This window comes from Erpetoichthys calabaricus, chromosome 10, assembly GCF_900747795.2.
Source record: "Erpetoichthys calabaricus chromosome 10, fErpCal1.3, whole genome shotgun sequence".
In the NCBI taxonomy this organism is placed as follows: domain Eukaryota; kingdom Metazoa; phylum Chordata; class Cladistia; order Polypteriformes; family Polypteridae; genus Erpetoichthys; species Erpetoichthys calabaricus.
In genome coordinates, this window is record NC_041403.2 from 163,123,255 (window position 1) to 163,137,947 (window position 14,693).

Sequence of the window (14,693 nt, forward strand, 5' to 3'; positions counted from 1 at the left end):
CTTACCCTGTGATCTGAATGTGGATCCCAGGTGCACTCTGCTGTAAAAATGGCGGATGAGATGTAAAACTGAGGTCTTGACTCTCTGTGGTCATCAAAGGTGTTTAGGCATCTGTTAAAAAGAGTTGGGTGTACCCCAATGTCCTGGCTAAATTACCCACCATGGCTTCATGCATAGCCTCTTAATCATTAACCTGGCTATCTCACTCATTCCCCTTCATCACCTAACAGCTAATGTGAGATGAGCGCACTGCAGTAATAACTGCTGCCGTCTCATCGTCCACACGTTTCTAGTAGTTGAATTCGCTCCCTACTCTCGACGTGAAGCGCTTTGAGTAGCGAGAAAAGCACTATGTAATTAATTCTGCCAGTCATATAATGTGACATTGGATTTAGATGGAATTCTACACACCTGTTAGCTAAATTAACCTTCACGCAGCACCGCCAACATTCAGACAAGCCTGCTCAAATCTTTGGTATGCGGCTGTTATATGATGCAAACAAAGGCCGCACGATAAACTTTAGTGATGAAACATTATGTGAGAACACTTTATCCTAAAAAAAGTGGCCCAGGCAAAGTTGCTTGTTAATTTGGATTAACTATTCCTGCACTACGGCTGTCCCACCACCTTGTCCCACATCTTCATCAGACTTCTCGGCACCTTTTTAACACCCTAAACGCCCCTTCCCTCATCCTACATTTACACCTCGCATAGATTATATGGGCCTCACCGACCATCCATCCCTAATGTACACATCAGGGATACAAAGAGCAATTAGGAAGGTTCCAGCGCTCGTCTTCTCTGCAACTTTTGATAATAATGCTGCATTCCATTTCAAGTCAGAATTTCAGAGTTCCTAGTCGGAATTTTCAGCTGGAACAGCAGCCCCTTAAGTCAGATTTCCAACTCAGGACCGTCAAGCCAGAGTTTGTCCGATGTCAATCCAAAATGGCAACGTACACCGTGATCTTCAGCGAAAGCTGTAGTATTATACTGTTTATTAGCACTTCTCTCTATTTGTTCATTGTTCTATTTGGCATGGATCGTGGACTATCTTACAGACAGACCTCAATATGTGCATCTTGGGAACTGCATGTCTGACATTGTGGTCAGCAACACAGGAGCGCCACAGGGGACTGTACTTTCTCCGATCCTGTTCAGCCTATATACATCGGACTTCCAATGCAACTCGGAGTCTTGTCACGTGCAAAAGTTCGCTGATGACACTGCTATCGTGGGCTGCATCAGGAGTGGGCAGGAGTAGGAGTATAGGGACCTAATCAAGGACTTTGTTAAAAATGGTGCAATTCAAACCACCTACACCTGAACACCAGCAAAACCAAGGAGCTTGTGGTGGATTTTAGGAGGCCCAGACCCCTCACGGACCCCGTGATCATCAGAAGTGACTGTGTGCAGATGGTGCAGACCTATAAATACCTGGGAGTGCAGCTGGATGATAAATTGGACTGGACTGCCAATACTGATGCTCTGTGTAAGAAAGGACAGAGCCGGTTATACTTCCTTAGAAGTCTGGCGTCCTTCAACATCTGCAATAAGATGCTGCAGATGTTCTTTCAGACGGTTGTGGCGAGCGCTCTCTTCTACGCGATGGTGTGCTGGGGAAGGCAGCATTAAGAAGAAAGATGCCTCACGCCTGGACAAACTGGTGAGGAAGGCAGGCTCTATTGTTGGCATGGAGCTGGACAGTTTGACATCTGTGGCAGAGCGACAGGCGCTCAGCAGGCTCCTATCAATTATGGAGAATCCACTGCACCCACTAAACAGGATCATCTCCAGACAGAAGAGCAGCTTCAGCGACAGACTGCTGTCACCGTCCTGCTCCACAGACAGACTGAGAAGATCGTTCCTCCCCCAAACTATGCGACTCTTCAATTCCACCTGGGGGGGGTAAACGTTAACATCATACAAAGTTATTGTCTGTTTTTACCTGCATTATTATCAATCTTTAATTTAATATTGTTTTTTGTATCAGTATGCTGCTGCTGGAGTATGTAAATTTCCCCTTGGGATTAATAAAGTATCTATCTATCTATCTATCTATCTATCTATTAAATCAGTCGTACACACATCGGTGGACATGCTAATACGGTGTTTGGATGTGCCACCCAATACGTTGTTATCATCTGCTATTTATTCCGATGGAGGGAGCACAACAAAGATTTTCCTGAAGGCGTCCATTTTGGTTTTCTGAATGTTTTACCGGAACGTGATTAGCTCGGGAGTGGCGTCATTCCCAGCTCCGAGGTAAATGGAATGCAGCATAAGTCAGCGCACACTGTAACCAATAAAAGACATTTGAACAAGTAACAGTGTGTTTGACTATTCATCCTAATCGAGAGACACAGGTGGTTAAAGTATATTCAACCATAGCATAAGAATATATTTAAGAAAAAAAAAACATTCACGTCAAGCCCAGGAGTAAAAATTAATAATAATTACTTATAATATTTAGACCTTCCTGGGTGCGCAGTAACAGCTTGCTGATTAGATGCTCGGTTTATAGCTGCTATTTTTTGCTCGTTGCCACACACAGTTCACACCTCACAAAGAGCAAAAAGTTAGTTTGTCAAGTCACGGGAACGTCAAAAATAATGAACCTCAGAGGACCTCCACAGGAGGATCACCTGCCATAGCCTCCCCTCTTCTTCTGATTTTTCTGCCTGGATGCAGAGCGCATCGCCGGGGCAGCCATCGTGGATGTGATTCTCGTGGATTGCTTCTGAAGTTTGGTGAAATCCCTCGTGGCTCTGAGCGCCCACGTCGAGAGCTCCAGCAGCACCTTGTAGCCCCGCAGCTTCTTCTTGAAGTACGTGAGGTCCTGCTCTGGACTGCTGATCCCATTACTGGGTGGAACGTGACCAAACATGAGGAGGAGCTGCTTTGTGGATTCCGCCAAGGTCTCCACTTGAGCCAGCAGGGAGAGAAGTGCCTCATGGAACTCGCCATCTTCGGGGGTCAGGTCTTCTCGCTGCTCTTTCAGCACGATGCCCAGGAAGCAATGCAATGAATGAAAGGCACTGGCATTCGCCCGCAGCCTCTCCTCATCTGACAGCTCATTCCACTTCGAAACTCCAGAAGACGGGATTCCATCCACCTCATCATAACTGAATTCCTCACTTAGGCCTTGCTTCTGTCTCTGTATTAAAAGAAATACCAATCAAGTGAGTATCATAATTATAACAGTAATAATAATAACAACCCATAGGATGCCCCTGTAAGATGCACAAAGAAAGTAAAACCGGGACTCAGCAGGACTGGAAAAAATAAATAAGTAAATAAAAAAAATAAAGGATGAATGCACATAAAAATTCTTTAGGCCCTCCTGATTACATTCATTGACGTAACGCTGATAAGATTATTTAAACAACACAAAGTCAAGTGCATGAGAGCCACCTTCACGAGATTGCACTTCAAAGAAAATAAAAGGCTCCTGAAAGGAATTTCCATTTTATCTCAAATTTAATTGACTGCAGTTTTAGGTGCAAAGAGGCAAACAGTTCCTGACAGGACCTCAAATTTCAATATTTTAGGTCAAAATGTTCTCTCTCTCCCTAGGCATAACACATCCGACTGGAGTCAAATCTTACTGGTAAAAGTCATGCCTGGTGTCCTCTGCCATCTCCCAGTACTTCCCACGTTATTGCAGTAAGGTGCTCATTGGAATATCAACTTGTATAACAAAGTGCTGTCATTTCTACGTGCTGTGACCAAAATGTGTGCAAATCCCCTTAGATCAAAGTCTGCACGTTAGTCACGTCTGAACGGTTTGATTTGAAATTTTAAACTGTGGAGCAAAAGGGAAAAAATCAAAGAACAAAATGTGTCTTTGTCCCAAATATTATGGAGGGCACTGCCCATTGGAATGAAAAACCAAAAAAGAGATCTCCTTCATATCCTTTTAGTTTCTCCTCGACAACAGTCGGATCAGAAAGAAATAAAATGGAGACCTTGTCTTTTCGTCTCTTGCATTTTAGAGGGTTCCCTGAAAAAAAAAAAAAAAATTATATATATATATATATATATATATATATATATATATATATATATATATATATATATATACTGTATATATACATATATACTAGGGCGTTACCCCCTGTTCGCTTCGCTCGCCAACCCCTGTGGCCTGCGCTATGCACCAGCCACTTTGTGTCTGTGCCACTCATGTTGTGAAGAGGAAGGCTGAACGCACCCCAAGGAGACGCAGTCGCTCCTCCAAAACCCCCTCTTAAACGGTGATACAATGGGAAACAAATACAGTTTTTGTTAGAGAGTGAGAGAGAGTATACATATATATATATATATATTTTTTTTTTTTCATACACATGCGCATGGGAGGCAGCTAAAGGGCCTGAATGACAGTAATTCCATGCCAGACCAGGGAGGGTGGAGTGCACTGACTCCTTCTCTCACTTCTCTGCAGACCAGTTACGGGAAATTCCGCCTGGCCTCCGATGACACCACTTCCAGTTCCGGTCCCAGTGATGATGTCACTTCCTTTGCTCTCCCTTAAAGCCGCCATCTTTGTGCCAGCAAATCAGTTCAGTTGTGGACTCAAACCTGTACTTTGCAATTATCCATTGCAGCCAGGAACAATATACGGATGGCTGTCCCAAACTTTTTTATTGTGTGGCACGTTATTGTGCTTATGACAAAATATATATATATATACATATACATATACATATATATACTGTCACAAGCGGCTGGGGGAAAGACACAGCCGGGATGCCTGGAAGGACCCGGAGGTGGCACATTCATCCTCCGGGCCACGAGGGGGCAATCGCCCTGGATTGGGAGAGGATCACGGGAAGGGAGGAAGGAAGCTCAAGCCCGTTGTGGCCCGTGGCCACCGCCAGGGGGTGCCCCGAGCCTCAGAGAGCCTGGGAGGCATTCACTTCTGCCACACCCGGGAAGATGGATGAGGAGCCTTCCAGGGATGCCCGGAGTGCCTCCAGGAGCAAGGGCAGCACTTCCAGTTGCAAAATCAACTGGAATGTTCAAGCAAATTATAGAAAAAAAAACTATCTAAATCCGTTAAGTAGTTCTCTCATTAAAAGCAGGCAGACATACAGACACACGATGGATTTTATTTATATATATATATATATATATATATATATATATATATATATATATACTGCGGTGGGTTGGCACCCTGCCCGGGATTGGTTCCCTGCCTTGTGCCCTGTGTTGGCTGGGATTGGCTCCAGCAGACCCCCGTGACCCTGTGTTCGGATTCAGCGGGTTGGAAAATGGATGGTTGGATGGATATATATATATATATATATATATATATATATATATATGTTGCATAGTTTACTGTCAAATAATGCAAAGAGTATGAGACACGTGTTTCACCCTTATTTGGGCTCATCAGGCCTACACACTCTACTGCTCCCCTTGTGGGGATCGAACATCGGACGTCAGCGACGAAGTCCCTGTACGCTGCGCCACAGCGTGTAGTTCGTTTATTTGACAGCCTGTAGATTGGAGTAATTACATTCATTGCATTCGTAGTCTGAGTCCCGACCTGATTGTATGGGTGGTTACCTACCAGGTAACGCTTGTGGAAACACGTGTTGCATACTCTTTGCATTATTTGACAGTAAACTATGCAACATTCCATGATCTGCTTCTCACAACTGAGAAGGGCATGGCGGATGTTTGCCAACTTGCAGACCAATCACAAGCGTTACCTGATAGTTAACAACCTATACAATCAGGTTGGGACTCAGACTACGAATGCAATGAATATATATATATATATATATATATATATATATATATATATATATATATATATATACATACTAGGGGGCTCTGCCCCCTGCTCGCTTCGCTCGCCAACCCCCGTGTTTGGTTTACCGGGTATACAATACAATTTATTGTTTGTAGAGCCCAAAATCACACAAGAAGTGCCGCAATGGGCTTTAACAGGCCCTACCTCTTGACAGCCCCCCAGCCTTGACCCTCTAAGAAGACCAGAAAAAACTCCCCCCAAAAAACCCTTGTAAGGAATAAATGGAAGAAACCTCGGGAAAGGCAGTTCAGAGAGAGACCCCTTTCCAGGTAGGTTGGGCGTGCAGTGGGTGTCAAAAGGAAGGGGGTCAATACAATACAATATAATACATAGAACAGAATAAATCCTCAATACAGTATAAAAATAAAAATTCTAGAAGTACGGAGTAGAATTTCACAGTAGATGATATCACATAGTATGATTTGGATTTGTTTTAAGTCCTGGAGACCTCATTCATCAAGCTGCCTCCCCCATTTTGCCATTCCACATCTGAAATAACGCTAATCCGATGAAAGGACTCCTCATTCCCACGTCCCCATTCATCAGGGATGACTTTACCTTAGGCAGGCAATCTACAATTTAAAGAGATTGTTATTTTCTTGTGAATTGTTACATATGCATTATTTTCACTTTTACTTTAAAAACTTTTGTAAAAACAATACTTGTTTCTTTATTTCCTGCCTCACACGTGGTTACATCTCTTTCTTCCCAGACGTATAATGCTGCTCGTGTTGTGAAGGGTGTCATGGCTGAACGTACGCTAAGGATATGCCTTTGGATCATTTGCTGTCTTTTTGCTGCTTGCTAGCTGCCTCTTCTGCCTGTCGCATGTCGTTGTTTTAAGAGCTCAGAGCCCATGATGCTTGCCTGCCAAAAGCAATCCAACAACTGCTAGTTTAGAGGTCTGTTGACTTGTTTTAAAATGATGGCTCACTGCCTGGTCTCACGTGACGTTGTAAAAGCAATACCCGTCTTTTATTTCTGGCCCCGGGCGTGGTTGAATTCTTTCTTGCAGGATGTATAACGCTGCTTGCGTTCGGTTGGGGTAGCTGCTGTCATGCTGCCCTTCGATCTTTTTAAAGCCTGTACAGCCGCTGTCCTTTTTGCTACAGCCCTGGGACAATCTCTTGGCACCAAGTCTCATGTTTGCGGTCCCCGTGAGACGCACCGTGGCAAGTCTCCTTGGTCTCGCGGGTCTGTAAAATGTCTTTCGAGATGATCACGTATCGTAGCCTTGCATTTGCTTTCCTTTCCAGGATTTTCTTTTCTATATAGAGAGATATATACACACGTACATATACATTCTCACAAGGAGACTTGAATTTCAGTGGAGATTTCAGCAAAGTCATACAACGGGCTCAGATCTCCCAGCTAGCATCTTGACATTTCATTTTACAATTTGAAAGTATTTGCATTGGTGCTCAGTTATATAAGGTGAAATGTAAGGATGGTAGTAACAAAACACTTTACTGGGATTACAAAGCTGTGGTCCACAAACCTTTCTATCTATTATATAGTGCCTTTCACGTCTATCTACCGTATCTGTGTAATACTAGATAGTGACAGAGTCATGACCTAAACTCAGGTCCCTACAGTGATGGCACTAAGCTCTAACCAAGGTGCCTTTCTCCTCCAAAAGTTCTTAAAAATTCTTTGAGGCTCAGCTGTGTGCTCCTTTCATAAGGACAGAATGCTTTTTAAAAGCAATAGTTAAGGAAAATCAAATCATGCTTTATCTTACTACTTTTGAGTCATATGAAATACTCTGCTGTACGCTTGTCACTTTCTTTTGCGTGTGGGAACATTAAAATGTTTGCGCAAGGTGTGGCTGAGAAGACCTGACACGTTCCTACAGGTGACCGAATTGCCGTGGGTGAGCTACAAAGCGGCTCCTCCGTGTAGAGCAGGATGTGTGTCGCCTCGTGAAGGTGTGACATGCAAGCGGATACAACGGAGAAGACGAATTCTGTACCAGTCGGGACAATAAAGGGGTCTTGTGAGTTTACTCCACCCCAAGTATAGAGCTTCTGAACTGCTCCGAGTTGGAGGTTGAAGGTTGAAGACATATTCATCCCAGAGAGATGCAAGATGTGGGGCGTAACAAGTGCCACTGGAGTTTTAGGAGCTCCCACTTGAGATATTTCACATTTCCACTTTAAGGCATTTACATGAGTCTCCTCACTAGATTTTCTGGGAGAAACACAAAGTCGCTGCTGTCTTGTTCCTTGGTTGGCAAAGAGAAAGTAATTTGAGAGAACCTGTGCTTGCAATGACCTGCACAGTCTGTGACTGATAATATGGTCAAATGGCCGGTCCCAGTTTGCTGTTACGTCATATAGTCATGCAACAGTCAAAATGGCAGAAAGATAGCGTAGCAAACAGAAGCACTTCTCAAACACGTGGAGCCAAGTACCTGTAGTGGTCAGTGTGTGTGTGTGTGTGTGTGTCCGTCTCCTCACATATACAAATGAATTATTAAGCTCCACCTACCTTGTGCTCCTGAGTTCCTAAATGTTTAATAATGAACTGGTACTTTGGCTGTTAACGCTGCGTTCACGTGCTATTAAATAGACGATAAATACAAGTTTCCAAGTCAGAAATTTCACATGAACAAAGAATGAGTCTGACATTTTAGAGAAAAAAAAGCTATCGGAATTCTCTGAGTTGTAACTTAATGCTGACCTTTCTCCTTAGTCAATTGTATAAAATAAAAAATACAATCTGGTCAGACAGAAATGACAGTTTTGTGGTTGCGAATGATACTCATTTAATACGTTTAGTTAATTTTGATTTTCACAAAACATATATAGTTTATCGTTAATCGCAAGACTAATTCACAAATCATCTGAAGCTTTGCGTTTCTCTGAATAGTCGAAAGGGAAAGTCCAATTGAGTCTGCTGCAGACCTCCGGAGCTCCACTCCACTGAGTCTCTTTATATTATACCGCTAATGGCGCACTGCTAACGATAACGTGCAGTGAATACAATTGACTTGAGCATTCATCCTCTTTCTCTGTACGTTTACCAGTCGTTTGCTCAGAGACTGATGCGCTTGCTGCTTCCTGATCAGCTCTTCTGCAATCTAGCGGCCCGCTTCTTCTCTTCTTTCGTCTGCTTCTTATTGTGTTAAAACTGATTAAGTCAGTGTTTGTGCTGCAATTACTTAGTACGTGTTCATTAATTTTGTTACTTAAGCTGGCATTTAAGTCTTCAATCTGCCTCAAGAATGATTTAAGATATGAAGAGGTAGGGGAAGTGATGGTGAAGGTGCTAGGAAGGTGAACGGCGCCAGTACGCATGCGCCGCACGGCCGCCCCGCTGGCTGCTACCTAGAGTTGATTCTACAATAAAATAAAATAAAAGTAAAAAGAGGGATAACCTTGGAGGTCAATCATCTCCCCGAAAGCGAATAATAGACCTCACGTAGTATATGTGTACCAAATTTCAGGTCAATAGGTCAAACGGTTTGCAAGCTACAGCTGATTTTAAATCCTCGACTGACAAACGGACAGCCACAGTAGCGTATTATACAAGAAGGTGTGTCACTTATTACGACTGGCTACACTTTGATTAAGATTAGGGTTATCTGACTCAAGTTAATTAAACCAAGTGACAAAAACCTACAATCCAACTGGCAGTCCAGCGGAGCTACTGAATCGCGGAGCTCTGCAGCTGGACCCGTTTCGGAAATGCAGTGAAGCGGTCAAACATCACGACTCCTACAGCACGTGACCGCGGCATAGCTCAGGATCGGACATTAGCAGGTTTAGTAAAATAAGACTGGATTGGCGTATATTAGGTGTTAAGGTCCACGGTAACTACGGGTCCGGTTTATTTATTTTTTTGACAAATGTGATTTTTCATAACCTAATGTAGCAGTAGCCTGCAGGGCTTCACAATTTACTTACTTTATAGTGCCTTTGACATTAAACCCCTAAACACGTGTTCGACAAAGCTGAAAGATTACAAAAGTGTATAATTTATGAAATGACAACATGGCAAATTGAAATTAAAGAAATCCGTGCCAAAGTAAACACTGAATAATGTGCGCGATGGGCATACAAATAAGCGCAGTCTTGCATAAAGAAAGAAAAAAAGAAAGCTGCCCAGCCGGTGCCCTGTAATATCCTGCCATGCCGATGCTGTTTTTGTTTTTCCTCTGCGTAGCCAAGCTGGATGAAAAGGCAAAAGTGACCGCAGTCCCCTCGGCGCTACAGGTAGCTTCCATGCTCTTATTTTTTACAGTGCCTTTCTGTAGACATATCGTGTCCGGCACTGTAAACCGCATATGTGAATTATACGCAGACCATTGCTGACCTCCTTCCAGGTCCTGATTTAGCCGCACAGCATGTCCGGCGTCCGCAGGAAAAAAAAAAAAAGACGCGTTCCCGGCGCCGTTTTACTGCTGCTGCCCAGCATGTCCAACAGACCACAATAATCCACCCAGTCCCACTTACGTATATTTCTTGCATTTCTTTGGCATCCTTGTGCACTTTTCTGGCCAGCGAAGTCGCTTTGGAGAGGTGGTCCCGCCGCGCCTGTTCACTGTCAGAGAAGCCGGTAGCCATAGCCTTGCGTCCCTGGTTAGACTCAGATAGGTTCTGCGGGCACGAGCGTGGCAGCGGAGACGCGCACTGACGAGGCGCGTGCCTGTCCCACGCAAGGTAGCAGACGTACGTCACGGTCAAATCCTGGATCGGCGGAATCCCGATGGACTGGGAGTGACCGTTTATTATCAAAGGCAGGGTAAGGGACAAATAGGGATCCTCTCGCTGTCCCCAATTTAAGATTTAGCGGAAGTGCCGCACTAACAGACCATAATAAACATAGTTATAGGTGCACAAAGAAGTGTGTATGAGGCGAGTTAGGGCTTTGGAGGCAGACAACCCGGCGTTTCGGAATAGTTTATATTTCTTCAGATATGTACCAGGGCCCGAAAGCTGCCCGCGTTTGTGTGTGTGGAGTTTGCATGATCTCTGTGTACGTGAGCCTGCCCGGCGATAAGAATGAAGACTCGCGCTGATTCTATTAATTTACAGTTAATTTACAGTTGTGCGGTTTAAAAAATCTAGCGTCATTAATTCCTATTTGTGTCATTGCAATGCAACACATTTACCGATTTTGTGCGTTGCATTATTTTAGGAAACTAAAAAGTATCTGAGTATATTAGAAGCAGTGACGTCTCCACATTTAGGGCCAGCGGGGTACTAAATGTGCACAATCAGTAACAAGCCTATCTCGGAAATTGAACTTATTAACTGCTCACGACAGCCTTCAGCCTTGTAAGCGTTTATGTCATAAGTACAATGTACTTGACTACAAATATCTTCCTTTAGTCTGGGAACTGTCGTCACGCCTGGTGCTGTCGTCTGCCTCCGACTGACGGGCGGACCAACTGGAGCAACAATGACACTTACTGTACTTAATAATATCACACCATAAACATTAATAACAGTAATAATTATGTACTTAATGCAATGTCACTTACGGTACTTAATAATATCACTTCATAAATATTAATAACAGTAATAATTATACACTTAATGCAATGTCACTTACTGCTTGTAACAAAGCAACTTAATAATAATTAATAACAATAATACTTATGTACTGAATGCAGTGTCACTTACTGTACTTAAGAATGTCACTTAATACTAATTAAAAATAATTATGTACTGAATGCAATATCACTTACAACCCTTAATAATGTCACTTCATAAAAATTAATAACAGAAATAATTATAGACCTAATGAAATATCACTTACTGTATTTAATAAAGCAACTTAATAGTAATTATTAACAATAATAATTATGTACTCAATGCACAGTCACTGTAGTGAATAATGTCATTTCATGAAAATTAATAACAGTAATAATTATGCACTTAATGCAATGTCACTTACTGTATTTAATAAAGTAACTTAATAATAATTATGTATTGAATACAAAGTCACTTACTGTACCTAATAATGCCATTTAATAATACTTACTAACAATAATAATTATGTATTTAATCCAGTGTCACTTACCGTACTTAATAATGCCATTTAATAATACTTAATAACAATAATAATTATGTACTGAATTCAATGTCACTTCCTGCACTTAAAGTCACTTAATAATTAATAACAATAACAATTATGTATTTAATCCAGTGTCACTCACTGTACTTAATAATGTCACTTAATAATATTCTACAATAATTATGTACTGAATGCAATGTCATTTACTGTACATAATAATGTCACTTAATAATACTTAATAATAATAATAATTATGTATTTAATCCAGTGTCACTTACTGTACTTAATAATGTCGCTTAATAATCACTAACAGTAATAACTATGTACTGAATTCAATGTCACTTCCTGCACTTAATAAAGTCACATAATAATTAATAACAATAACAATTATGTATTGAATCTAGTGTCACTCACTGTACTTAATAATGTCACTTAATAATATTCCACAATAATTATGTACTGAATGCAATGCCAATGTACCTAATATTGTCACTTAATAATAAATAATAACAATAGTTATTATGGACTGAATGCAGTGTCACTTAATGTACTTAATAATGTCACTTAATAATCATTAACAATAATTATTTACAGAATTTAATGTTATTTACTGTACGTAATAATGTCACAAAAATACAGATTGTGTTTCCTAATGCAGTGTCACATAGTGCACCGCTAATTCCATGAGCTGTCATTTGTCTCGGAGCTTTGTGTGTGCCGTCATCCACATACTGAACGCACTGTTTTTAGTTTATCTGCTCCGCACTTACATTTATATTTGTTTACTTAGCAGTCATATTTATCCAAAGTAACTTACAAAGGAGCCTGAACTTAATCGAGTGACGTTTGCTGAGGGACTCTTTTTGAACAAGTGTAGCTGGGCAGGTTATAAAAGTTGATCACCACAAGTCAAGAGTTATGAACGTAGCAGAATAAAAAGTATTAAGGAGCCATATGACAAATATTCACAGAGCTTTCACAGATATTTGCAGAACAGGAGGGTCTTCTTAAACACGTTGAGGGATTCAGCAGTTTGGATGGAGTTGGGCCGCTCGTTCCACCGACTAGGACAGAGATAATCAGTCCCTCTCTGTTCTGGTGGGCCGCAGTGGCATCAGGTTTTCATTCCCACCTGATTCCTTGCTGACCCTGAAACTTAGTTTTTAACTACCGTACATTGCTTTGGGCTCAGCAGGTGTGTATTCTGACATTCCCAGTGGCTCACCCTGAAACCAAACCAAACCAAACCTGTTAAGCTGTAAAGTCAAATGCTGTGTATGTGAGATTTGAGAACCCAATCAGCGCTCAGCCACAGGTGCAATGAATGTAATAAGCAATAAGGAACTCACCATCAGAAGAGTAGCTCGTCTGTCTGATGTTTCACGTTTTACACCCCATGACAGAATGGAAAAAAAAGAAAAAGTTTGCTGCTGAACTCGCCGTACCTGAAAAATCGTTCAGGCCATTTGACAATTACGAGGTAACCACAACGGATAGAAGATGACGCAATACAACATGTATGCGAGGGCTCATGGGTAGTGTCACACACACGTGCAATTAGGGGACAACTAAAGGGCTTGAATAAACGAAATTCCACGCCTGACCAGGGGGTGGCGAAGTGCACTGATTCTCTCTCTCAATTCCTTGTAGACCATTTTCGGGAAGTCCCGCCCGGTTCTGGGGCAACCAATGACATCACTTCCGGTTCGGCCCTGATAACATCACTTCCTCTACTTGCATTTAAAAGCTACCATCTTAAGGCAGCAGTCCTGTTTTGGACTCAGTCGTGTGAACATGTCTGTTCTATTTAATCATTTTTGACAGCTGGGAAATATTCTATGGGTGGCTGCCCCAAACCTTTCCCGTGACTCTTTGTCATTCTTGTGACGGTAGTTTGAATAAGCACAGTGCAGCGCTATGCCATTCATCTAGTTGAAGCCAAGGACAAATGCTGCACAACTGCTGTTCACAGAAGGATGTTGACTCAGTAGAGAGGTGAAAGCAATGCAACGAAAAGTTTATGAACGGGTAGAAAGGTTTAAGGAGGGAAGAACTTGTGCTACAGACGAAGCACAATCAGGATGACCATCAACATCGTGCACACAAACCCACATCGACAAGGAGAACACCTTCATGAGAGAAGTCAGACAGATTACATCGTCCGCTGTGGCTGCATGTGTGGATATTAGCTATGGACCTGCACCTGCCATAGTGTGTGATGACTTGAAGTACCTTAAAGTTGGCGATGATGATATCATTTATTAATCCTTGAGAGGAAATGTCTCTTTTTGCATGACCCGTAAGGGTCAAAGAGCAGGGCCAGCAATTATACAACAGCCCAGGAGCAATTTTTAGGTTAAGGGCTTTGCTCAAGGGCCCAACAGGGCAGTAGGAGGATTTTAATCTGGAGAACCTTCCAGATACTGGTGTATTATCTTTAGCCTCAGAGCCACCACTTTTTTGGGTACCCAAATGGCTTGCTAACCTGCACAAGTCAACATCTTTTGGTGAACTTCAGCAGGTTTCAAAGAAATCTCACAATGGCAAGGTGCAATCCCGTAACAGAGCATCCATGTTCATTTGACCTTGGCTTCTATTAGACTAACGGCAGAGCGCTGCACCATGCGTGTTCTTTTTATATACTATATATATATATATATATATATATATATATATATATATATACAGTATATTTATTCATTTTAATTAGAAACAAATCACATTCCATGCAGTCAAGTTAAATTTAACAAATCAAAGCAAAATTCGACCCCTACCCAAGAGAAAGAGAGAGGAGCCGGCAAACAAAGCTACTTTATAAAAGGAGCAAGAATTAGAAGAGTACCC

General features: G+C 42.1%; 1 protein-coding gene across 1 annotated transcript; it reads right to left on the minus strand.

The window, feature by feature from the left end:
• Positions 1-1,871: 1,871 nt before the first annotated feature.
• Positions 1,872-10,554, minus strand: LOC114659724 (ciliary neurotrophic factor-like). Its single transcript, XM_028812354.2, has 2 exons — positions 10,283-10,554; positions 1,872-3,158 (listed from the first exon to the last, which is right to left on the minus strand). Exons 1-2 carry the CDS (start codon positions 10,391-10,393, stop codon positions 2,643-2,645), a joined length of 627 nt encoding a protein of 208 aa, XP_028668187.1. The 5' UTR covers positions 10,394-10,554; the 3' UTR covers positions 1,872-2,642.
• Positions 10,555-14,693: the final 4,139 nt, after the last annotated feature.